Source organism: Histoplasma capsulatum, genomic scaffold (genome assembly GCF_000149585.1).
Source record: "Histoplasma capsulatum NAm1 scaffold_11 genomic scaffold, whole genome shotgun sequence".
Taxonomy (NCBI): Eukaryota; Fungi; Ascomycota; class Eurotiomycetes; order Onygenales; family Ajellomycetaceae; genus Histoplasma; species Histoplasma mississippiense.
The window spans coordinates 614,006-639,642 of NW_001813972.1; the positions used below are offsets into that span (position 1 = coordinate 614,006).

A 25,637-nucleotide genomic window follows, 5' to 3' on the forward strand; every position below is an offset into this window, starting at 1 on the left:
CCACAGGGAATCAACGCCACCCGTTGAGAAGACGTCCTTTGTGCACAGCTCCCTGAGAGTCATACGAGCTTTTCCTGTCAACCATTCCTCCATCAAACCTGCTATTCTGCCTCCCCGGATACAATCTCCCCACATACGCCCCACGAATCATGCGATCCATCTCCGTCTCCCCGGGTCGCACCCTATTCAAACTCCGGCTATGAATCGAGCTTCCAAACACGATTGCCAAGTGTTCCTTATTATCCGCATCATTGTGATAGAGATGCAGAAACATTTCCGCACCCCCCGTTGTCGGGATACGCGCACGAACGATACATTCAACCTTTGGTAGGCGTGGTAGCAATTTGGGTGGCTTCGTATTGACCATGCGATCTCTATACTCTGTCGTCGATGACGACAATTTAGTCGGCAGGTAAGCATTTGTGAGGCTGTAAGGGGTAGCTGGAGGGGTGAAAGCGGGTGAAATAAGGGAGTGTGGTATCGTAGGAGTGTTCGTTTGACTGGGGATTTCGAGGTAGTCGTGCGTACTTTGGGTGCTGCCGTCGCTGAGAGATCGATCGCGGGTCGGTGAAGAGGGAGAGGACGTACGCGCATTGTTTAGGCCTTCGGGAAGTGAGTATTCGGTGGCCGTCGGCTTATTTGGACGGAGGGGCCGCGGGGAGAGGCATGGGGAGGCATGAGAGGGAAACTCTGACATTTTGGAAATTACATTCAGTGAAACGGTTGGAAGTTATAGGGTAACTATGGCATTAGCACACCCAATACTACAATGGATAGGAGAATGAATCTTGGAAAGGTTTTATGTCAATACCACGAGCGTGGAACAATATTTCGAATTTGTCAGTCATGATGGAGCCTCGGTCCGGCTGAGTCAGCCATACGCTGCTTCTGGCGAAGTTACATAGGTTCCAGAGAACGGTGCTGTTAGGAATTCCTAGACGGTATTCAAAATTTGAAGGTTAAATTGTGTGGTCCTGATATTACTAGTCCTTTTTCATAGGAAACATAAACAGGATACCACCGTATACAAAATTCAATAGAAATAAAAGACGTGTAAGCCGATACTCCAGTCCCAATAGCACTTGGACCCATATCAAAAACCCAACCCCACCTCTTGTATCCAACACCACTAGGTGTACCAATCCTAGGATGAAATCGCAACCACACCAGAAACAAAACCAGAGATATGAAACACAAACGAATAAGTGCTGCTACACAAATTAACCGTACGTGCACGCCCATGGACCGTACATAGAAGTACCGACTATGAGGAGGCCGTGTTGTCAAATAATAAGGCCAGCCTTATTATTTTCCGGGAATGTCGAGCACAAAGCGGCGGTCGACATCCATCTCCTTGTCGTCCTCCTCTCCCTCAAACTTCAATCGATATACGTCCTTCTTAGAGCCCATTACCTCGGCACGGTAAAATGTTGTGGTATCGGGATACCTGGCGAGGACTTGTTTTCCAACGGAGAAAGAAGGCAGTGAAGCGCCGACTTGGGGAATGGGAATTAGTGAAGCTGCAGATGTTTTATAGACCGCACCTTCCTCGCCGTTTTCGCTGGGTTCCGGATCTTGGACATCGTAACTGGGGCTGTTGTCAACACAAAAATGAAACCCGGTGGAGCTGCTGCGAGGGCTTACCGTTTCTTATGACCTTCCCCCGCTATGCTTTTGATGATACATTGTATGCCTTCACCCTCCACACCCTGTTGCTTCTTGTTGTGTTTGAAAACAACTTCTGCCCCAACGAATAGATGTCCACTTTTTTCTGCTGCGGTACCTTTGGTGCCCTCACCTCCATCCTCACTCTTGACAGAAACCGCTTCACGGGCTTGGTTGCTTGAGACGCTAGCGCTTCTATGGGTGCTGCTTTTGAGCCGATTTAGCTTATCGGCCATCGAAGTGGTGGGAGAATCGGAAGCTGGGGTGTCAGATTCTGTCTTCCGTTTCCGTGGCTTGCCAGCGGGCCCGGTGCGGGGCTGAGGGTCAGCCTCGGACGCTGAGCGTAGGGCGATTAGGATCTCGAGGTTTTTAATGACATCTGCTGGCTCATCACGTAAGATAGCACGTTCCTCTTCGCTGTACTTGTTTATGATACGCTCGTAGTTTTCCATTTGTTCAAGCTCAGATGGCGTGGCTTCTGAGACCCAGTCATTAGCAGATAGTTCGCCCCCCGCCCCGCGGCCTCCCCCGCCTACCCCCCCCCAAAAAAAAAAAAAAAAAAAAAAGAGTGAAGTTTGTCCACGCGATCTGAAACCAGCAAGTGGACTTTAAGATTGCAGAAGGATACAGAGGAAAAAACTGTGATATGGGGAAGGAAAATAAATGTAAATTGTACACTCACTTCGGCTGGCTTTTGTAATTTTCTCCTTTAGTGCAGCGAGTTGGAGCCCTGGGACTTTTTGTTTCTCATTTTTCTCAGCAGCCTTGAATATATCTTGACGTATTCGATTCCACATTTCAATTTCCTCATTGGCAGCCGCGCCGTTGTCCCGGGTGGGAGGGCCCCTTGGTCTGTTTCGTGACATTCTCCGCTTTTCACGTTCGGAATTCAACTGAAGGTTGCTGAGGGCCTTGGGGCCCTTCTTGCTCTTCGCTTTTGCCTGCTTTTCTTCAGTTTCCCTGGCTTTAGCAATATCAACAGCTTCCCACTCCGAACCTGATAATACTTGAAGCTCGAAATTACCCTCTGTTTGTTTGCGTGTGCGTACTGCCGACTGGGTATGTGTGGGGGTATATGCCGTAGCACGGACAGAGGCGGGCAAGGATGGTTTTGGGCTCGTAGCAATCCCACAACCGCACTCTTCTGGATTGAGCTCACCGCTTTTGCTATCCGATCCTCCACAGTCTGGGGTATGTATCTGAAGTGTTGTCGAAGAAACCAAAGATGCTGGGATCGCAGGAGTAGCTGATATGGTACGCCCATTTCTCGCGGAGAAAACGAGGGCCGGTACATGGACGTCATCATTAGCCCTATTCGGCAGCCGGCGGCTTTGATTGGGCATTGTAACAAGGTCTAGCCTTAGGGCTTGCTCCAGTCACGAGAGCGGAGTCAGGTAAGCTGGGGATTAGCTAAGCTAGGGAATCCCCCTCACGCCCACGTCACTTCGCATTGATTGAAGGAGTGGACTGAAGAGCAATTGTGTTAGTTGAAGATACAGAGAATAAAAACGCACATCGGCACTTGATGCCTTGTTCCTGCTAATTTTCTATCATCAATTGAGCGGCAGTTGACCTTTCCTGAACTCTTCCACTCCCCTCCTTCAATATGCAGGTGCCCCTCCTCCGGCTGCAGTGTGGTAAGTTTCATTTTGAACTTGCGGCCTCCAGCCATTGTCTGCTGCTAACATTGCTTGTTATTAAATAGGTGTTAATAGTTATGATTGGGGTATATATTTATTTCATAACCTCTCTATATTCAATCCTGTCACTCATGTTGCGGATGTCATCTAGGCAAGATCGGCCAGGAATCTGCTGCGGCAAGGTACGCTGCAGCGACACCTTCAAGCAATCTTTCTATCCAGGATGAGAGGCCGTATGCAGAGGTACTTTGATTCCGATTGAATGGTTTGGATCTTGCTTTGTCGGACACTGATAGTTATTATTACCTCGCTAGCTTTGGATGGGCACCCATCCCTCACTGCCTTCCAAAGATTTCGAAACCCAACGGTCATTGCTGGACCTGGTGCAATACAACCAAGAATTGATGTCGCAAGAAATTACTAGGCGATATGGAGGGAAATTGCCTTTCCTCTTCAAGGTCCTTTCTATCCGGAAAGCGCTCTCGATTCAAGCACACCCAAACAAAAAACTGGCAGCGACACTTCACGAGAAGGATCCACGGAACTACCCTGGTTAGTAACTCATTGACAAATATAAACCCGAAATATCGATTAATATCTCCTCCAGATGATAACCATAAGCCGGAGATGACAATTGCTATCACCCCCTTTGAGGGCCTCTGTGGCTTCCGGCCCTTGGCCGAAATTGTCCATTTCCTTCGTGTCTTAGAGCCCCTAAGAGAGCTTGTGGGGCCGGAAGCTGCTGAAACATTCGAAAATGCAGTGCGTGGTCAAGAAGTATCCGCAGATCCTATTATCACGGAAAGGAACAAAGCTGCGTTAAAGTCTTTGTTTACAAAGTTAATGACATCTACACCAGAGTCCATATCTACTGCTGCAGCGAAACTTATTTCGATTGCCAAAGACTCTCCAACCACATTTGCCATTTCAGAATCGACACCTTCAACCAATCCTTCGAACCCAGAGGAGTTGGCGGCGGTAGCAACACGCTTAAATGGCCAGTTCCCCAACGACATTGGGCTGTTCGTATTTTTCTTCCTTAATTTCGTCAAATTGTCCCCAGGTGAAGCGATGTTCCTCAAGGCAGATGATATCCATGCATACATCTCCGGAGACATCATAGAGTGCATGGCCTCGTCTGACAACGTCGTTCGAGCTGGATTTACACCCAAATTCAAAGATGTTTCCACCCTAGCGAACATGCTCACCTACAACTACGCGCCTATCGAAGAACAGAAGATGGAGCCCACGGAATACCCCTATATGACAATGAACACAGTTGCATATTCAAGCAATTCAACATCCTTGCTCTATAACCCGCCCATCGACGAGTTCGCTGTCGTAAGGACAGAGCTGAAGCGCGGCGGTGCTAAGGCGACTTTTGAAGCCATCAATGGCCCCAGTATTCTCATCTGCACAAATGGCCAGGGAAAGATAAGCGTAGGGCCTGCCAAAACAGAAGAAGTCAAGGAGGGTTACGTGTATTTTATTGGGGCAAACGCTGAGTGTGTCCTAGAGAGCACCGTGGCAGAGGGAGATGATCAATCGTTCACTACTTTCAAGGCATTCTGCGAACTCGACCGTTCTGAGGATGTTGTTAATGGGCGCTTGTGAAGCCGGAATGCCTTGTTGGCTGTTCATTGGAACTTCCCTTTCCGTTTTCTCTGAGAGATATTACATCTCCTCCGTCTTCTATATAAATTCAATATCCCTGAGGTTTAATGTCAAAACTACTATTTTGGGACAATAGAAGCATTTCTACGATGTGCTAAAACATTCTGTTATATCCTGAGTTCTTATTGCGTGGCTGGTGGGATAGACCCAGGGAAGCAGCTGTTTGAATGCTTGCAAACTACATAGTAGTGACGTAATTTAACAAGATGCCAACTAGCTAACCCTAGATCGATCCTTAACTCTAATCCGATCTCAACCTTGAAATTAGAAGCTGCGGCTACACAGGGTAGTTCCAGTTCAAGCCGAGGAACCAGGACACGAGTGCCTTGGGGCTACTGATACTTCTGCTACCATAAAGACGGCCCTTTCACCAAATTGCAGGCTTCGTGGGTCTGGCTGGACCTCGAGAGACCCTGATCCACCTCCAGCACATGCGAAATGATATGGTAGCCCTGTCCTTGGCTGGTTGAATGATATTGCTTACCCGATCATAATAATATCCTGAAGATATGGATGTGGGCTCGCAGTTCATGGGAAACGGGGACAGCCATACAAATCGCCCTCCAGCCGTCAACATTTATTTCACTAGTTTGCAATCTAGCGTCCCCTTGGTTGGAGCTCGTTCCAGCTCCGATTGACAACGGCTTTAGCCAAAATCTGGCTTAGATAGTTGCTCTTGTATTCATTGCAATTTGTCAGGTTCATACCCGTGAGTGAGGAGACATTTTCAAAACCGAGAGACGAATATCGAAGAGTTAGTACTTGGAAACAAAGATATCGATTTCTTCCCAAAAACTGTTCATTTGGAATTGGCTCGAGTTAACGAGGGAATCTGCTAACTTTTGTCTCTCAGACCCCATTAAGATGGATACCGCCAGCCATCCCCCGAAGCTCACTGTCGTTGAGAAGTTGAATATGATTTCAACTGGGCTTTCGTTAATTGCAAGTACAATCTACGTGGCCATCACTGGCGTATTTCGCGGACAGCGCGGGCAGAAGCATTACAACAAGCATGTCGGCTATGCTCTGATCAGAGCTGCGGTTACCCGACTTTCGACGAGGCAGTTGCAGTAAGTGGCATAAATCTTTTCCAGAACATAGCTGCCTGAAGACCCTGTTATTGCCTCCGTTTCTAGGGCGCTCAACCCCCCAACTAATCAGGCATATGAACTCTTTGCAACAAAAAATGGTTTCACACCGCAGACCGTGTCGTTAGAGCATGGTGCACAGGGCCATTGGATCGGGAATAAAGACGCGAAGAATGTCTTGATTTACTACCATGGTATGCTTCCTAAATCATCCGTCCTATCAAACACCTGCCGTGTATTGTTCATGTATCTTTATACCTTTCGACATTAACCTGCCCTACTCCTTGCATCATAGGCGGCGGATTTGCAACTGCGGCTGGTCCTGCATTTTTCCAGCTCCAATATGACATCCTGAACCAGCTCAAGGCTGCCGGCAAAGATATCGCCATCTTCTTCATTACATACACCCTCACTCCGCATGCCGTCTACCCCACCCAACCTACGCAAGCCGTCGAGGCACTCCGCTACATAATTAATACAACCAGCCGTAGCCCTTCAGACATTTTCATCGCAGGGGACTCCACTGGTGGCAATCTCTCGCTTGGCGTTCTCTCCCATATTTCCCATCCGCACAAGGCAATCCAACCCCTGGCACTTTCTGAGCCCCTAGCTGGCGCCTTGCCTATCTCGCCATGGGTCTCGTTCTCTCTGGATTATCCCTCTGTAGAGGAGAACAAGAATAAAGATATACTTGCGCCCTCGGCCCTGGAAAGGTGGTCGTCACTGTACGCTGCAGGCTCGGAGCCGGATAATTATATGGAGCCGCTTAGAGCGCCAGCAGATTGGTGGAAGGATCTTAAAGTAAGGGATGTGCTGATTTTGAGCGGCTCGGATGATTTATTCTCGTTCCCCTATTGGGCAGTTCGTTGAAAAGTTCAAGGTCAGTGCTGTGTTTCCCCTTTGGATTGTATGTATGTTATCTGATCAGAGAGTTTATTATATATCGGTTTTAATCGAGCTTGGAAATTAACCCTTGATGGTATGTTCTCCTGTCCCAAACAGACCGCATTCCCGAGCACGACTTTCGTTGTGGGCGAGCATGAATGTCACAACGGCCCCATCATATCTTTGATGATCGGTGATCAATCGGAAACAGAGCAGGGGAAAGCATATGCGTCGTTTTTGATGTCGAAACTTTGATGAGCGGAGTCCGACGGATGGTGAAAGTGCAGAAATGTACTGTATGTAGGGGGTCGGGATGATGAATACTGAGTTCTCACCGTGGTGTCGAGTCGTTGTGTAAATCGTGTAGCTCTGAACTACAGCCAGCTAAGAAATTAAATTCATAAGTTTTCACCGATACAGGTTGAGTATATTGGAAAGACACATTGGCATCATTTCAGTTTATCAAGCTCGATTGTTCTATAGTTTAAACGACTTGAACCTGGCGAACTACATAAGTGGACACGGAACGAAAGAGTATAAACCTGAAAAAATGGGACGAAAATAGCAGTTGAATATATTTTTTGTTTTTTTTCAAGAAAAATGAATGATGTTAACGTAGAAATGGAAGTGGTTATATTATAAAGAACAGAAATACTATGAAGACACCTTTGCTGCGTACTTCGATGCTGCAGCATCGAAAAATGCGCTTTTCTCAGCCAGGTCAGTAAGGAATGGGTGATCTGGTTGTGCCTTTTCAAGAGATCTATGAAGGCAATGTCGGAAGGAGAGATGATTTGGTTAGCTTTGGTGATACGCTCTGGTGCCCAAACGCACCCGCTTTTCCAACACTACAGACGCTAAAGGGTTACTCACGATGTTAGCTCTGTCGCATCTTTCCCGCTCAACACTTTCAGAACGATCGAATTTGCAATTAATTGAACGTCGTTGGGGTATTTCTCCAGCGCTGATCGGAGAGCGACTTCTGCCTCCGGCAGACGACCTAGGTGTAGTTCAGAAACGGCTTGGCCTACGATTGAAAGCGGTGACGATGTGTTAGGCACAGAGGCAAGTTCTTCGTAGACGTAGAATGCGGATTGGTATTTTTCACCACCCTATATTGTTTGGTCATGGTCAGAAGAACTGTTGTAGGTAAAATTTGCGAGGTCATCTAGGAATCTCGAGCCATACCACTCGCAATCCCACCCAGGACTCAGCCAAGTTGACGAGAAGCGAATCTTGAGCCCACCGTCGTGCGGCCTGGACTTCCTTCAGCGCAAGATCCGTGCGATTTTGTTGGAGGTGGATTTGGACAATTAAGGCGACGCTGGAAAGCAGGATATGAGAATTAGTGTGACGCTCAAACAAGCAGGAAACATCTATTCCAGCAGCAGCGACGACATAATAGCTGTAGACGTCATGGTAGACACATATGCCACTCACGCTTCAAGGCTGCCCTGATGTTTCGATAATAACGACAAGGCGTCCTCGCTCTTCCCTTGGGCCTGCAACACCGTTCCTACAAGAACCTGAGTGGTTGTATTATCCGAGTGACTCGTTATAAGTTCCTCTGCTCCTTTTAGTGCTTCAGCTTCATCTCCCGCAACATGTTGCGCCAGCACCTTAACAGCTGCCAGATCAGGTACATCTTGATCTTGGCTCCCAACATCTGCAAGGACCTCTTGGGTTTGTCCGAGTGCGATTCTAGCGCGCAGTTTAAGAATACGAGCAGTGAGGCTATTTTCAGGAGAGAAGGAGGAGGTATCGAAATCGACTACTTCTTGATATTGGCCTTGGTGGAAAGCATTGTGGATGTTTAGGAGCTCTGGACGGCTCAGGCGTCAGTTGTGGACAACCAATGAAATGGAAAATGGGTGGAGGAAATAACTTACCTCCTTCAGCTGAAAAAGGGTCCATTGCTCGTTTCAGTGTTTGATTAATGTAAAATCGGTCGTTGTAGTCGTGCGCACGGGAGAATGCTCTTTGGCTGATCTATTTAGTCGTATGTATGGAGTACTGCCGCGGCAGTCTTGCTGTGAACACATTTGGGAAAGGTTGAAGCAGGGCAAAACCTAAAATAGGCACTACCGAGCTTGATGTCGATGGTATTTCCAACCTTCTTCCCCCAACGAGCCCCAATTCGATATCCAATCTACACACGCAGGAAGAAATAACAACAGCGCGGAATAAAAGACGGCAATTTTCGACCTACTTATTGCGATCTATTATTATATACAGGCTCTTCGCACTCCCAGTACCTATCGATAACCAACAACGACCATGATTAATCCTTCCGGCTTCCGATTTTCCCAATTTACCAAACCATTCGACGCCGATAAACCAACTCCCACAAATTCATCGCGGATCAAAAAGATTTCAAAAATAAGACTTTTCAAGTACAGAATGGTTGGTGCAGAGTGGCGGCTAGACCTTTGGAGTCCCAGCAGATGATATCAGTTGATCTGATCTCGCTTTTTTTTTTTTTTTTTTTTTTTTTTTTTTTTATTATTATTCCTCCAGACTTCCCAATTCTTGTGCTCAGCAGGCGTATCCGCTTCCGAATATGCTTTGCCTTATGCGTGGCCGAAGTCAGATATTTTGTTGTGATGATAGGACCAGGTCCCCTTCTTTTAAATTGAGACGATAGTTTTCCTCTTCGAATTCTGCATTTTCCTAGGTGCAGGACATTCAATACCTATATTGACACGGCATAACAAACCATAGATCTGGCGCCTATAGACATCTAGTCTCTAATCCCTTTCTTCATTGATAAGGCTTTCGTCGCACTGTTCTGTTTTCAGAGGATTGTCGACAGAATTCCCCTTTTCGAGCGGTTGATTCAAAAGCGAGTTTGATAACTCAGGGGTCATCGTTCTGCTGTGTATCGTAAACGGTTCCCTGCTATTCCTTGCGGAGCTGGGCATAACAGCACAGTTTGAGCCGGTGCTGCTAGCGTCATTGTGCGCGTTGCATATTCCCGGGAAGTGGTCGGGGGAGATTGCTGGAAAAGCCCCGACCATGTTGAGTAGGTACTCTGACGTACTGTTCACTGCATACTCAATAGGCGGGAAGCCTCCTACTCTGTTCTCCAAGTCGTTTGCGATGTCATCCAGCACAGCGTAGAGACGTGGTAGTTTCGTCAGCCCAGTGTGGTTGCCGTATCTGAAGACCCGGGGATCCGGCGGTGGGATGCTTATTCCCTGACTCCTCGTGGACCCCATCTCTCCAACAAAAGGCGGGAAACGTCTTGACATATTGTTTAAATACTGGGTATTCTCGGTCACCGGATACTCGATACATGGGAAGCCATGGTTTTTGGCGTCTGTGGCGATGACATCAAGCACCCCACTAAGCGGCGGTAACTCCCATTGCACACTAGCAGCAGATCGAGGGTTATATATGGCAACATCTCCTCCGCCAAAATCGGGAGCAAAAGCAGTTGCGGCTCCGTTACTGCTTCTCCCCCTGATATTGATGTTCTTAGTAAGGAGATTGCCATCCTCTTGTGCCGACCAAAAAGGAGCTTCGGGACTTTGAGCGGTGTTCGTTCCAGATATTGAATTATATGCGTCACGGTGGCTGGAGTCCACTGGTGAAGGAGGACACGTGGAATGAGGGACTTTTCCGCCCTTGTCCTCGTTCCCTTTCGGACCCTTCTTTCTGACCTTTTTGATTTTGGATCCCATTGTTCCTCGCTTTCCAAGATTATGACTATCAGACCAGGGGCAAACGGTTGCGGCGATCGACTGAACGCGTGCGAATGATTCGGAGGACCAGTTGTTTTTCAAATATGAAGGGTTATCGATGCTAGCCGAGTTCCCAGAAGCATATGCTATGGAAGACCGTTGAAGATCAGGATGAAGGATTTTATATGAGAACAGACCGAACATGGATACTGACATAGAGAGGACAAAATGACGACTTTTTTTTGTTTCCCCCACAACACGATTAAGTTGGGCCCTGGCTAACCTTTGTCCCCAGTTCCTGCCCTATACACTGTACCGTGTGGCGTCTCTTACCTCGAGACGAGACGCTGCTTCCCCCTGCCTAAACCGGAAGTGCAGCTTCGAAATGACGACATTTATTTCCCCCAAGCACTTCTTTTTTCGCCCTCGAAAGATGGCCCGAGGCTTCTCAGGATATAGAAGGCACCACTCGTCTCCCCAGCAACATACGAATTTGGAAAGAGATGGGCTCTCCTCGTCCCTGCTTCCCCAATCCGGAGTTCGTCACGTTCAGGGGATTTCAACCCTTGGGAAACTGCGACGGCTACAAGCACGGATCCCCATGCAGTCCTTCAATACTTCATTCAGACTCAGGGTTACAGTCTCCCTGTCTCCAAGCAACGACTCAAAGATCCCTAAGGTCGCTTCAGATGGTACAGAACTTCCATTCTCATTGACGCTTTACACCGAATACCTTTTGCTTAAACCATTATTATGACTTTGCCATGGAACGTAGAGAGCCGGTGTGAATGAAATGGTAGAAAGGAAACCACATGAGGATGCAGACTCGATTTCGATGGATGGGTGATTGGATATCGTTGGGGGTTCACCCACCCAGCTAAGAACAATCAAGGTCGCCTGTATCTACATGGACCTATTGCCACGGTTCTTTCCCAGGGTCGTCACAGACTGGTGAAGCAGAATCTTACTTGGACCGTTGAAGCTGTAAAGCTTATACTTCTCAGGTGATTTAGCACAAGCTATACGAAGTTCGCAGGTCATGTAAGTAAGTCCTTACTGCACTTGGTTTCCTCGAATACCGTTCATACCATCAGAAAGCGATGTCTGCAGCATTCTAGGGAAGCCATGCCGAGAAATTTGTTGAGAGGCAAAATATTGGACGAGTGGGGCTCTCGGGAAGGGGGACAATAATTTCTAAATGATTTACAAACCATTCAAAAGGAAATTTTTTTTTTTTTTTTTTTTTTTTTTTTTTGGACGTTCAAATGTTATCTCACACTTACACCTATATCATTTGATCAAAGATTGCTCTCCACACTGGATATCGATATAAACGACATCTCACCTCCGATGGACTGCATCCTTGATGTAGTTGTCTGATTCACTATGAGCAGCAGCAGATGCCGATGCAATCAATCCACAATCAGCCCTTTGAGTAGCTCTGAGCAATTCCATCTTAAGTCAGGGACAGCAAGTTTATATACAGAAAAGGAAACATCACACTCCTCCCAAAGTCACAATACTTGACTAAATAAATACGGTTGATGAAAAAAGTTCACTCCGTGCAATATTGAGAGAGGCGATTCTCATACGGCTTACGCATGCTAGATGATATTTCAAAAGATTGTGGAGGAGATGTATGTGTCATCCTCAAGTAACCGTAGCAGTTTAAACATTAACCACATTTCAATCAAAAATATTCATTACATGGTTCTGGAAATATTGAATGTACTGTAATGTACCTCTTTTAATAGAACACTATGTCTTGTTTATGAAAACAAAAAGATGAGAAGGCGAAGAGATAGATATGTTGAGCAATGTCATTAAACTCTGGTTAGATATATTTGGATATGTTGTTCGTTCCAGGCCATGGGCGGTGGTGGGATGTACCCCAGAAGCGGACTACATCAGGCTGACAGCACTGACATGGAAATAAACGAACAGTACGAAGTACGTTTCCGCGTACCCCTAGTACAATTCCCATTATCATCCCCGTGGAGAATTTGCGTGACTCTGCCCTCTTATCCAAACGTACACATCTTGCTGTTTCTTATTCCGCTGAAAATTAGCAGACGTGATTCCAAATATCAATGTGTAAGAATATTGTGATTCGCTGCAGTGGGTGGGTGGCTTTTGAGGTTTTCTCGGCGAAGATCCAAGCAGTAGTTACTGTCGTCCAAATGTAGGAATTAATTATTTATGAAAATATGGTCTCCGGATGTAATTGTACGTCGTCTCGAAAATTCCCCATAAATGAGATTATCGTGAACTTGGTATATTTGGCCATTTGGCTAAACCCGCAGGCCAGCCCTCAAAATGTTAGTTTTCAGCTGTATTAAGACCATTCATTGCAATTCCAATGGAATTACATGTGTTTTGATAGGCAGGGGTAAATGAGGTCCGCATAAGCATCTTTCCATAGCGGTTACGTGTTTTCCAACTAGCGTGGACATTGGCGTTCCCGGGGACGAGCTGGGTAGCCAGGGCCCCCAACGACTGAGGGGGATTTGGGTAGCGGAAATGCTGGCCCGGGAGCATTGGGCACGCTCGATTGCAGGAGACCGAGCCCTGCGGCCTATGTCGCGGCAGGGGATGAGCTGGCAGTGGAAGAGGGGAAATAAGGTCCATTTGGAACCGGTGTTGATAGAAGGGCGACGCTCACTGAAGAGGTGATATTTCAAGACCAAATGAGGTAGCCTAGGAGCATCCTGATTGGAAGTACTCTCACAATTTGGTTAAGGTAGTGCTCTTCGCAGTAGGAGTTTAGATATTCCGAGGCCGATATAGGGAAATAAGTCATTGGCGCCATATCTTTGATTTGCAATAGGTGGGATAGAAGGGATCCATGTCGCGGGAAGTTCTTTGTGGTACATCCCAAACCTGATCGATTTTCCCATGGGAATACTCTCTCGAAAGGGGTTTGCAATCCCGCATTGCCACTCCTCTACAGCTCTCCACCCCAGTCTCTTTTCCTGTTTTACCAATGATGACATGCGTGTTGGACGGATTCCTTACTGATATTCTCTTGGAATGTGAAGTCGATCTTGTGATAGGGCTTAACTATGAAGAGTCACTGAGTATTTGGCTTTCAGAGAGCTTGATTTGACAACAGTTAGCAAGGGCATATATTCTGTGAATACTGATCCATGATGTGTAGCATTTCGCATATATAAGCTCGATAATCGTGCATGCCACTAGGCATACTACTTATTAGGCGTTGGTTGAGGCTTCATGGACGTTGGCTAGCTACTGAGCCAGCACAGGAGCCCCATATTTCGGCCTGGAGAAGAAAAGTTGATCAGGAAAGACACCCTTGAGCCTTCCGGTTCGATGTGGGACCCATCATACAGTACTTGCGCTTTGCTCGACCATCGACGATGGTGTCAACATAGGGAGATTGAAAACAACCTGAAGGGTATCTTGAAAACAGCAGAGCATGGAATCGAGTGGTTAGACTTGGGGTACCTTGTAAATTGAGCGGTGAAAAGAACGAAATGTCAGCGCCATTATTGCGTCATAGTTACAACCTTGTATCATTGGTGCCTTTGCCACCATGTCAACAGCAAATGATTCCATCCCCTGTAAGTGATTTCCTAGAAGCTTCGTCCATTTAAAATGCAGTTTTAGCTGAGCTTGTTTGGTGGAGTTGCATATCCTGGCAGAGTAACGTGTCAGTTCTCCAGATATATCTTCGTTAAATTCCCTTCTCTCATAAGCTTTTATTGGTTATGGTGGGATGTCAGACCAGCCAAAGCGGTTGCTAAAAGTAACCATGTGGCATATGCTAACCCTGATCGCAATTTATGATTGAAGATCCGTTTTGCGGCGGCTCCATAAGCATGATTCCTCAACATGACTTCAACTCGGAGAAAGGCTAAGGCCGTTAGGAGATAGCAGTAATTGGTTCCGTGTCTGGGCATTCGCAAAACCCTAGGAAACTCGTCGTCGTCTGGAAGGGACTCCATGCATGTAGCCGCTGCCCTCCCTTTCTAACCGCGCCGGCAGCATTCCAGGAGAGGGGAAGAAGACGGGACAACGGGGAATAGAGAGTTGCGTATGACAAAGTAAACTGGCTCCTGCGTCGAAGATAGACTTCTCCGCTCTAAATTCACATCAAATATTTCGCGATTTGACATATTCCTTTTTGCCAGTGTGAAACCTCCCTAATTTAAACTGGCCTGTTACCGGTAATAATTATTGGGCCGTAGCACAAGTCCTTCTGACAGGACGCCGTTGTTGAGTAGTAAAAATATTGGCTCAACGTTCCCGCCCTCCTCTATTGGTGATAACGAGATATAAAATTTTAGGTCTCTTGGCTGGTATATCATTCAGAAGTCAAATATTTGCGGAGCCGATCTTCAGAAGATATTAATCCCCTCTCCGAAGCAACTTGGGATTCTTAAGATTAAAACGCAAAACGAAGTTGTTTGAAAGCCATTCACTACCACTCCGCACTCGACGCCTGCCTCCACTTCATCAGAAAGTCCACAGTTAATAATTATCAACATTGATTGCTAATTGCTGACAATCCTCTGCAGCTGGTAAGAAAGAAGATGACAACTCCGCACTTCAGTAGAAGGATCCTCTGTCGGAATTAGACGACCTATCCGCAGGCGTATCATTTGACACAGAGCTAATTTTTGCAGGGCTTTCACTGGTGCGTGGCTTTGTTGGCTTTCATGTGGTAGTTAGTGAGCATTTGAACTCAATCTCATTTTATCCTGGGGATGGGGAAATAAAGTAGTTACCTGTCATCGTGAGAATTTTCGATGCGACAGGGCAAGACAAAACCACCCATGTAGCTTTGAAAATAGCTCGACTTAGTAACTAACGACGCCAGTCATGAATGTCAAATAACTAGGACAAAAAGAGAAGTAGTAGGATGGCTATTTCTCCAGGGTGTGGTTAAAGCCGGGGTTAAAAGCCGAATTCGGTTATTTTATGGACAGAAAAACTAAAGAGAACATGAGAAGAAAAAGCGACATGCTGTGGTGGGTATCTACCACACATTGAAAGAAGAGAAGGGTGAGAAAGAGTAGCGACTCTTTCTCATCAGGGCACAGAAACAGTGAATAATGTCATATCCTATATCCTTCCCTCCAAGATATCGAAAGACAGCGCGAATTCACGGAGCTGCGGTGGAAGGGGAAATGCCCCATACGGCCATACCAAATGCTGTGGCGCTGTCAGCATTTGTACTGTCGCCGTTATCACTCCCACATTCATGAGAGATGGAATGAAGTTGGTTTCAAGATGAATGAAATCCTCCAGCTGGCGACCCTGTCGTTTCACCTAAATCAAGAGTTACTCTTACAAAATCAATTAGTTGTTTGTATTTGTTTGGATCATCATGCCAATAATTAATAACATCAAATAAGACAGACTCACCTGAAACTTCAGCGGACAATCACAGTATCAAGTTGATCCAAGGTGACAATGCCGCTCTTGGCGGCATCCAGGATTCCCACCGACAGTTTCCGCGTCGGAAGCAGCCCGGCAAGAGACCAGCAATGCGTTGAATTACCCCGGATTTTTAAGGCGGAGAGCCAGCATGTCCAGTCCAAGCGCTCTTGACCCCTCACCGTGTCGACCAAAACCAACCCGCGCCGATAAGTTAGTCGTAGGCAATCGTAGTAGCCATATTGAATGTGAGGAGAAATCATCAATCCCTGGTTTTTTGTATTGGGGCGATGTTACCCTGTCCATCTCCATAATACAAATGACGGTGGCTGCAAATCAACTCCTTCTGTGTGGCTCGAAATAGTCCAGTGTCGAATCCTTGCAGCCGACAAGCATTGTCCCCAAACCAATCGTCACAGAGGATCACATGCTACGCCCACGCACGGTGGTACCTGGCAAGGGGACGGTGGGAATCATCAGAGAGGACGCACTGTTCAAAAAAAAAAAAAAAAAAAAAAACAACCATTCCGTTTCATATATGGCTCAAAGGAGACAATTCCTCGGTCCTGACCCCTGAGCTGATGGGCTGAGCTGAGGCATTTACGGCGAGATTAGTCGCAAGCTGCCCAGATATTAGTGCCCAGATATTAGGTGTGCCAATCAATGGTTGTTGCCCATGCCCGCCAACAGGTCGCTGGCCTGGGCAGGGTTGGTTAGTTAGTTAACTGGCAATGCTTAAATCATCTTCCGCCACCGCCAGGATTGAAATAACGGCTTCGCTCGCCTGATTTAAGCATAATTTTGCAAATGAGGCTGCTGGGGTCCCGCGCATGGGTATCGCGATAAAAATAGAGGCAGGACAGCGCATCCCTCTTACAGAGTATGATTCGACTGGATGGTTTGTCTTGTCATGGGGGAGAAGAAGTCAGAAGAAAGGAAACAGTAGCGGAGCAGCTTGGATGATCTGGATGCACAACCTGTTCATCTGAGCTGTCTCTGTACCAACCAAGATCGGATCGGATCATGGCTCCAACGGATACAACTGCCCGTGGGTCTACCTGTGGGTATGCCCGTTTGCGGTGTGAGATAAGATTGAGTTATACAGAGGATGGTTTTGCGTGGGCGAGTTCAGCCCCAAGTTGGCCACCTTGGCTTGTTTCGCAGTTGATTCCAGCCGTGCCATCAAAGGTATCACCGCAGCGAAGTTTGGCAGGTTTTCTCGGAATTTAACTTGAAGTTTTCCATTCCTCCACAAAATGCGTCAAACGCACACTCCCCGCACCCCTTTGCAATCGAATGACAATATTCCCTGTGAGACCATGTCTAAATCAGAACACAATAGTTAGCCAGCGGGCTATTCAGTTTCTTACCATCTAGGCCCCAAACGACGCTCAACGCACCGGTACAGGTTGGTAATATTACCGCACCTTCTAAACTAGCAGATACGGGACATCAATATATACATACATATATATGTATATATAAATATATACACTGCCCGATGCGTGGCGTTCCCTGGACAAGCAGCTGTGCTGCCAACCGAAGCCTTCTGGAAAAGCTTAGCCGCCTAAACAGAAGAAACAAACGCACTGTACCGGAGGACCAAGAGAGCATGCAGCTAATGGAGATCATTCCATTGTGAAAGCGGGATTTCAAGCTTTACCCCATTATTGATTCCTACTAGTATGTAGCGGTTAAACTAAAAGGTTCACAGGTCGGTCTGCAGGCCAGAACTGGTGAATCAATTCCAATTCCAGAATCTTTCCTCCCCCTCTTGACAAGCAAAGGGGTTGAAAATGAAATAAGAAAAGCCCGCTGTGTCGGGGTATATTTATCCATCCCCAAATGACCTGGTGGTGTCATTGTAGCCCATCAAATAAGGTGCTTTCCTTGATAGCAGGCCATAATCGAAGGGCCAGCGGAGGACTATCATCTCAATCGGCTACTGCCAGCTTGAAGTCAATCTCATTACTCCGCACTGGAAACAGTTGGGAGTTTTCTGTAGAATTGGTTGCGGCTGGCTTTTGTAGAATACAAATGCAAGCGGCGTTCCCCACCGCACTGTTTCTTTTAGCTCGATTGCCAAGAGCGCCGCCACACCGCGCTCAACTTCAGGATCAAAAACGTAGGTCTACAATCACAGTGGCAAGAAGTACAGTATCTGCAGCAGGTGATGCTCGCGGCGAGCAGGACACAGGAAACACAAGGTTGCTGGCTTCTAGAAAAATGTGCTTGTGATTGAGACCTCCAGACACCCTTGCGCGATGTCCTGTCAAGCCGCTCATCCATCTATCCGTTATCGGTTAGGAAGGGGGCCTCCCTTTTGTCGAAAAATTTCCCGCAATCAGTGCTTCATTCTAGTTCTGACAACCCCAGCCGATCATATCTAGTCCAATGTGCGAGCGTTGGTGTGTGCAATATTGCATGCATCCTTGGAAATATCGTCCCCATCTAACCATAATCCTCATTCGTCAGCCGTATTTGGGCATACTATGTACAGGCTGAAAGGTAGCAATGGAGTCCAAGGGCCCAAGCTTTCAGAAATTCGCTCCCTGACACAGAGCCGAAATACAGGGGGCATGAAGTATGGATGTTACATTCCTGCGCTCAGAGTTCTGACTATCTGCCCTTTTTACCGAGCAAAGCTAATAGACGTGCTGTCCGCTTGACCACTCGGAGAAAAAGCAAAGAAACGAGATCGGCCAAATTAGAACTCCAGCAACTGGAATCAAGGAACAGAAAGAAAATAAATCATAATAACTTGGGATTTTGGCCATGGCAACGATCATTGCTCAACTGGAAAAGCAAGACGAGAAAAAGTGCCCAGTCCTGCCGGGAATGCTCACTTGTTTCCATTCACCCCAAATACTGGACTTATCGTCTATCGTGTTTCAAATGCGAGTGTGTGACGATCTGCGCGTATCATTGTTCAGCCGTGGCAAGTAACCAAAAACGGAAATGATCCAATTATGTTTGAGGGAGCAAGGGTAAATGCGACAAGTTTAATGGTCCCGCAAAGATCGGAGCGGTAATTGTGCAGGGCTCAAGGTCAAACTGCGGTGTCGTCTTATTTCCAGCACACCTCTGGAGGGTTGGTGTGGGTACCAAAGAAACCATCCCTTCCGCAGTCTGAATTGACAAGCTCCCAGGAGGATCACATTTCGACGGAATCAAATTAGCAGGGGCTCGTGTCGTCAGAGAGGGAAATGTTGCATGTGGGCTGAACCTGCAGTGGTCAACTTACCTCGGCGGTTGCTTATATGAACTCTCCCATCTGCCTATTTTTCTCTCTCTTCTGAATTGGTGGTGATCCCTCGCTTCTTCCCTTATTAAGACCTCTGCCCCCAGAAAACCAAACGCAAACGGTCCCGAGACTGGCGATTGTGAAACGTCTCCAAGTCAGACCATCGCAACAACCCCTTTTGTTGCACTGGGTGATTTTACTCGCAATAGCTGCCCGCCATGTCGAAGGCGGAGGTAACTGGAGGAGCTCCTTCTTATGACGATGTCACGAAGGAAGTCGACTCCAAGCAACTGCAGTTCAGCGAAGCCGCTGGCCTCTATGGCGATGCTGAGACTGCCGAACGCTATGGCTATGTTACTCGTGGGTAAGTTTCTCTCACTTGAGAGTTCATCGTACGGACTAGTATTCCTGGAACAAACTACTGACAAACCTAACAGTCTGAAATCTCGACACATCCAATTTATTGCTCTGGGAGGATCTATCGGCACGGGTCTCTTTTTGGGTATTGGTCGCGCCCACACCCAAGGTGGCCCGCTGAGTATTCTGCTTGGCTACTCCCTCACTGGTGTCGCGATCTTCGGAATGGTATGTAATCGCACGTGCCACCGCAACGCGAGTTGTGACTGACTTAGATCGCAGATGATGTGTCTTGGTGAAATGGCAACTTGGCTTCCACTTCCTGGCGCGATTCCTCACTTCTGCGGACGTTACGTTGATGAAGCCATGGGATTCGCTGTCGGCTGGAACGTAAGTACCCTAGTCTAATCGATTCGAACAACCAGGGGGGGAAAAAGAAAGAAAGAAAGAGGGGAAGAGAGAGAAGAGAAGAGAAAATCCCTCAGGCGAACCGTGGTGGAAATATTGTGGTCGCCACAAGTGCTGATTCAGGAGAATAGACTTGGTACCAATGCGCAATCACTATTTGTGTCGAAATTGCTGCCGCTGCCCTCCTAATTGAATACTGGCCAGGCGCAGAGGACATTAATGTCGGAGCATGGATCGCCTTAATTTGGGTTCTTATCATGTTCCTGAATGTCTTCGCCGTAGCTATCTATGGTGAGGCAGAGTTCATATTCGCCAGCGTCAAGATTGTCACCATTGTTGGTCTTCTCATCCTGTCGCTTATTATTGATCTCGGCGGTGGTCCGGACCATGACCGTCGAGGCTTCCGTTACTGGAAGAATCCTGGTGCGATGAGAGAGTATGTTTCTACCGGCGCTGAAGGGCGATTCCTTGGGTTTTTCTCGACGCTTGTGAATGCTGCATTCTCATTTGGTGGCGTAGAAATGGTTGCTTCTGCAGCTGGTGAGGCAGCAAACCCACGACGAAACATCCCCAAGGCTGTACGAAGAGTATTTTGGCGTATCATTACCTTTTATGTGCTGGGATCTCTCGCCATCGGAATGTTGGTGCCTTACGACGATAAAATGCTGCTGAATGCTCAAAATTCATCCAAATCGAGTACTGGTGCAGCCTCCCCATGGGTTATCGCCGTCCAACGTGCGGGCATTCCGGTTCTCCCTTCCATCATCAACGCCGTCATTTTGACCTCCGCTTCTTCCTCGGGTAATGCATTCTTGTATACTGGTAGTCGCTATCTGTATGCCCTGGCCCAGAACGGCCAAGCGCCGAGGTTCCTTTTGAAATGCACCAAACTGTGAGTAAACCTTTGAACATCCGTAAGTTTGTTGTCAGGGTTTTCTGACTGATTCTTTCATCATCTAGGGGTGTGCCGATTTACTGTGTTTTAATCACGGGATCCGTCGGGCTCCTCACATTCATGTCCACCAGCGCCGGCGCCAACACGGTTTTTATCTGGTTCCAGAACCTGACCACCATCGCCTCGTTGTTCACCTGGGTTTCCATCTGTATTGCTTGCATTAAATTCCACCATGCAATCAATGCACAGGGAGTCGACCGCAATACAATGGTTTTCCGAGCCCCCTTCCAACCATATCCCGCATACTTTGCGCTCGTCTTCTTCTCCATAATCATAGTTTTCAACGGCTTCGACTCCTTTGCCCCCAAATTCAGGTTCCAGGGTTTTTTCACCGCATACATTGGCGTCCCAATCTATTTCGGACTATATTTGTTCTGGAGAATCTTTAAAAGGACCAAGTTCGTCGATCCCGCAGAGGCCGATATTTGGTCGGGAAAAGCTGCTCTTGATGCTGTCGAGTGGCCCGCAGATAACCCCCGAAACCTTATCGAGAAGATATGGTACTGGATTGCATAAGTGGAGAACGGAGTGAATCATGGAGGGAAGCCTCAGCATGTCTGTTCTTATATCATTAATGTAGGCAAAACGCCATTATGTGTCTCGGTTTGTATGCCATTTCTTTCCACGAAATCTGCCCACAGGGGCATAGTCATTTTCAGTTTCCTCATATACTCATGTATATCCCCCCCTTATTTTATTCCATTCTCTCTCTCCCTCCCCCGCACTTGCCAGTTCAGTCAGCTTTTTAGTTCTCTTTCAGTATATATCTCATACCATGACTGAATTTCCATCTCTGGCCGCAAAGAAATGACCCAATTCATTTCATCTCATCCGGTATGTCCTACCGAATATCCTGATCCTCGCGCTCAGATGGCGAGAAGGTCATCGGCTATACCTCCTGAGTACAAAAAGGAAGGAATATGCCTGTCCCATCCAGGGTGTTGCTTCGTCCATGGAACAAAATGCGTTCGACACCGTCGTCCCTCATAACCAACCACTGCAGCCAATGCTCGGCGATCATCACATTGAATATCCTCCACAGGCTCCTTGTAAGAAGGAGGTGAGCTTGACCTTTTCCCTTAGAGACGTAGCTGGTATATCAGAGGCATGAATTGGGATATATCGAGGACCATAGAGTCATCGAGTCATAAAACAATTAGCTCTACAACAACAAATAGAGCTGATGCTGGTGTGTATTCAACTGCATTGGAGGATCGCGGTAGGGAGGAGGCAGAAACAAAAAGTAAAGGATGGAGAAAATGTAGAGGAAAATGAGGCAGCAAAAATCAAACCCTTGTTCAAGCTCTTAGGCTTTCATCAGCAGTTTTATATCAAAAAGAGGGGATATATCGTATGTATACAAGCGCGAGGAGGCCATCTGACTCATTTCATGAGATTCCACTGGGCCCGTTGCTTTTCCGGGTTCCAGTTGAACATAGTTTATATTAAAAGTTGAACATGGTTCATGCTCAGCCTAAAATCTACACAAACTAAACGTGGATTGCGGATCGTATATATGTTGCTCATTAGAAATCATTCTCCAATAGTTATTTTAACGTCTGAAGTTCCGGAAAGCTTAACGTTATGTCGATTCCACTTCGTGTTGGAGGGGGTGAAGGGGCGTCGAAGGGCGTAGACGCTAGTCCTTGATCCGAGAAGGCATCTGTTGATATATAATGTTGACCTTCCACGTTCCCCACCAAACCTCTCCCTCACCCCTAGCCAGCAGAAATTCGACCTCGTCTCAGTTGATATCCGTGAGTATTATTCGTTGAGAGAACTCCGCTATCTATGCGGAATACGGGATGGGATTACGCCACCGCGAAGTTACGGTAGATCTTGCGCGATCATGTTATGCCAATAGTTAAATTTCCCTTTTTTTTTTTTTTTTTTTTTTTTCCAACTCCGATGGAAACAGAAGGAAAGCAGGAATATCAACTGTAAAAAAGAAAATCGAAGCATAAAAACCGTGTCGATGAAACAACTTCTGCGCAGGTATGGCCCACTCTCTGTCGACGAGATGGATGTCACTGCCAGACAATTTACCCACTGTCTTTCATGTGCAATATGGATATATGCAGCTAAGTTGAAACGATGGGACAAAGGAAATATCAGTACATGACGCCAGTTCCATCTTCGGAGACAAGAAAAAAAAAAATTACAGGAAGAAAGATAAATATACTGTATTTGTGTGAAATGAAGCCTTCTTAAGTGACATGCTTGAATCAGCTTCCCAGGGTATATCCCACAGAACAAACACGGCAGATGGAAAAGTGAAAGGAAAATGAAGTGAACCACTCCACAACAGAAAAGAGACAAAGGAGAAAGGATAAAAGAGAAACAACAGCGAGACCCAGCCGCCAGCTCCTGAACGCCATGCACGCGCCATCTTGCATTGTATCATTTGTCATCGCACTCGTAACTAATCAAAATCCGAAAATCCCAAATTCATTTGGGCAAAACGATAATTAATCCACACCAGCAGGAAGGTCCTTGAGTATTTCCCACCCATACTCTTCCTCCGGTTTCTCAGGCTCCATGCCCAAAGCATTGCGGTATGCACGAACCTCATTCTGCAACCCAGATATAATCCGGATGGGGACTTCTTCTTCGTCGCAGCGAAGACGGTACGCGGTGCGGATCATTTCAGAGCATCTCATTGCCTTAGCGTGCCAATTGTCTCTGTCCAGGCGGCTCTCGAGGTGGGCGTCACGTTCAGCTTGGAGGAGATTACTGTAGTGGCGTCTCTGGGCGAGGTAGTGCATGTTATTGTTCTGGCAGTAGTTGCGGATCTGTTCCACCATAGTGCCGACGGCCGTTTCGTACTCCCCAATCAATTTGGTGTTTTCTATCTGTTCCCGCTTGAGGGCTTCGACGAGGGATTATTCTCGTGCGAGCGAGCGCTCGAGTTCTGCGATTCTGGTGACTTTGTGGATTGAGCGTATATTGGTCAGATCAATGGCAGTCGTAGTCCAGGTGGTTGTTAGAGTGGCTCACCTGATACTTCACCGTTGACCTGTTGGAGCGTTGGACTGGCACCCTCTGCGGCGGCGCGTTTCTATGAAAGACAGAAAAGAATAACAATTAGCTTTTATATGACACTATTCGTTTCGCTCGCACAAACACATGAAGGGGAAATAACAGAAAGGGAGCAGGATCGCCAACCATAATTTCCTCAGCACTGTCAATAATCCCTTTCGTCATGTCGCGATTATTTTTCAACACATCACTGAGCTCCAAAACCATCTCGTAAAGATGATTGAGATCCATTTGGTGTCCGGCATTGACTGGCATCCCGACGTTCATCGGCGCCATTCCCCCATTTTGGGTAGAAGGGGTACTGGGACTCGGGATCTGACGAGACATGCCCGCCATGACGGGACCAGACGAATTGAAGCTATTGCCGTTATTGTTGTTATTGCTGTGATCGTAAAGAGTGGCGAAGGGACCCGTGCCAGCAGGCGAATTGGAGTTGGGAGAAGGGGGCGGACCTGTGCTGCTGGCGCTGCTAGAGGTGTTGCTGGTCATTGACATGCTTGCAGAAGAAAACGCGAGATTAAGCTCCGTTAGCTCGTCGTCCTCATCGGCGGCGTCGAGAGTTCCACTACTTGTGGGTGAAATGCCTAACACCTCAGCGCGAAACCGGACAAGGTCCTGTTCGGACACTAGCGACCTGGCTCGACGATGTCGAGCAACAAATCCTTGGCGTTCAATAGACGTATTGGAGATTTCGACAGCACACTCAGCGCTGTCTGCATTCCCTTCTCCTTGTTCTTATATTAGAGCTGTTAGCGTATCATGGACTTTTCGTAGGTTCAATATTTAATTTGATGCTTTGGAGCCATGGGTGAAGGACAAACACATCCAGGGTTATGTCTGCTTACTAACCTACATTCTCAGCACCGTGATGCCGCATCACTGAGGGGAGTTTGTATGGTTGTTCTTGGACTATGAAGAAGTTGATGGGAATAGATGGCACAAAGTTAACAAGAGCATCACAAATTAGAGTTGAAATGATGTTGCCGGTCTGTTTAAAAAGAGTGAATTCATGTAGAGACATGTGCCATGGCAACAAGTCTTTAAACATCACAGCCAATAAACAAGAACAAGATTCAATTCACTTCTCTTCAGTATCGCTAGAGTCCTTTTTGAAAACTGCGACTCCAACTGCAGGAAGAAATACATGTGCTTCCCAATTCAATCAACGAGTCCTGACAGCTGCCCTGCATGTTTGATCAAAATCCAGCTGACCCAAAATTGACGGCGGATACCAGGCTCTAAATATGCGTACATGAAGCTGGACATGAACCAGCCTAATCACCTCGATCCACACATCCACAGCTATCCTCACGAAAATAGACCTAAGCGGGAATGAAGTGTTTGCTGCTTGTCACATACATCTTGCGTAGATGACTAGCATTGCCTGTAGGCATGGACGGCTAAAGAGATTCAATCCGCTAGCAACTTGAACCATACTCCAAAGTCCACGATATAGACCGGGAATTAGCTCGATCAAAACACTGGACATGAATAGCTCTCGCCTCTCCAATGAATGTCTTTTGCATAGGGACGTAAGATCCCTCTCTTATCCCTGCCGGTGGTCCACCATGACAAAATAAACGCGTATAGTTTGAGCTT

At 47.1% G+C, this 25,637-nt stretch overlaps 8 protein-coding genes across 8 annotated transcripts; 3 read left to right on the top strand and 5 right to left on the bottom strand.

Annotated features, from left to right (window-relative positions):
* Positions 1-10: 10 nt before the first annotated feature.
* Positions 11-848, bottom strand: HCAG_08434 (GTP cyclohydrolase-2; the record flags this gene model as incomplete). Its single annotated transcript, XM_001536602.1, has 2 exons — positions 11-603; positions 812-848. 2 exons carry the CDS (start codon positions 846-848, stop codon positions 11-13), a joined length of 630 nt encoding a protein of 209 aa, XP_001536652.1.
* Positions 849-1,305: 457 nt separating this feature from the next.
* HCAG_08435 (hypothetical protein) lies at positions 1,306-2,117 on the bottom strand (the record flags this gene model as incomplete). The annotated part of the gene is made up of 3 exons (XM_001536603.1): positions 1,306-1,588; positions 1,645-1,741; positions 1,799-2,117. 3 exons carry the CDS (start codon positions 2,115-2,117, stop codon positions 1,306-1,308), a joined length of 699 nt encoding a protein of 232 aa, XP_001536653.1.
* Positions 2,118-3,271: 1,154 nt separating this feature from the next.
* On the top strand, positions 3,272-4,919 carry HCAG_08436 (mannose-6-phosphate isomerase; the record flags this gene model as incomplete). Its single annotated transcript, XM_001536604.1, has 5 exons — positions 3,272-3,302; positions 3,371-3,391; positions 3,457-3,548; positions 3,620-3,857; positions 3,913-4,919. 5 exons carry the CDS (start codon positions 3,272-3,274, stop codon positions 4,917-4,919), a joined length of 1,389 nt encoding a protein of 462 aa, XP_001536654.1.
* A 924-nt stretch (positions 4,920-5,843) lies between these two features.
* HCAG_08437 (conserved hypothetical protein) lies at positions 5,844-7,207 on the top strand (the record flags this gene model as incomplete). The annotated part of the gene is made up of 4 exons (XM_001536605.1): positions 5,844-6,049; positions 6,116-6,261; positions 6,363-6,868; positions 7,070-7,207. 4 exons carry the CDS (start codon positions 5,844-5,846, stop codon positions 7,205-7,207), a joined length of 996 nt encoding a protein of 331 aa, XP_001536655.1.
* Positions 7,208-7,606: 399 nt separating this feature from the next.
* On the bottom strand, positions 7,607-8,866 carry HCAG_08438 (conserved hypothetical protein; the record flags this gene model as incomplete). The annotated part of the gene is made up of 5 exons (XM_001536606.1): positions 7,607-7,715; positions 7,826-8,064; positions 8,141-8,276; positions 8,393-8,774; positions 8,842-8,866. 5 exons carry the CDS (start codon positions 8,864-8,866, stop codon positions 7,607-7,609), a joined length of 891 nt encoding a protein of 296 aa, XP_001536656.1.
* Positions 8,867-9,699: 833 nt separating this feature from the next.
* Positions 9,700-11,996, bottom strand: HCAG_08439 (predicted protein; the record flags this gene model as incomplete). The annotated part of the gene is made up of 4 exons (XM_001536607.1): positions 9,700-10,781; positions 11,048-11,218; positions 11,604-11,654; positions 11,981-11,996. The coding sequence occupies 4 exons, from the start codon at positions 11,994-11,996 to the stop codon at positions 9,700-9,702; spliced, it is 1,320 nt and encodes a 439-aa protein (XP_001536657.1).
* A 7,501-nt stretch (positions 11,997-19,497) lies between these two features.
* HCAG_08440 (conserved hypothetical protein) lies at positions 19,498-21,515 on the top strand (the record flags this gene model as incomplete). Its single annotated transcript, XM_001536608.1, has 5 exons — positions 19,498-19,643; positions 19,717-19,864; positions 19,919-20,026; positions 20,176-20,936; positions 21,005-21,515. 5 exons carry the CDS (start codon positions 19,498-19,500, stop codon positions 21,513-21,515), a joined length of 1,674 nt encoding a protein of 557 aa, XP_001536658.1.
* A 1,952-nt stretch (positions 21,516-23,467) lies between these two features.
* On the bottom strand, positions 23,468-25,228 carry HCAG_08441 (conserved hypothetical protein; the record flags this gene model as incomplete). Its single annotated transcript, XM_001536609.1, has 5 exons — positions 23,468-23,847; positions 23,997-24,057; positions 24,120-24,766; positions 24,888-25,076; positions 25,183-25,228. 5 exons carry the CDS (start codon positions 25,226-25,228, stop codon positions 23,468-23,470), a joined length of 1,323 nt encoding a protein of 440 aa, XP_001536659.1.
* Positions 25,229-25,637: the final 409 nt, after the last annotated feature.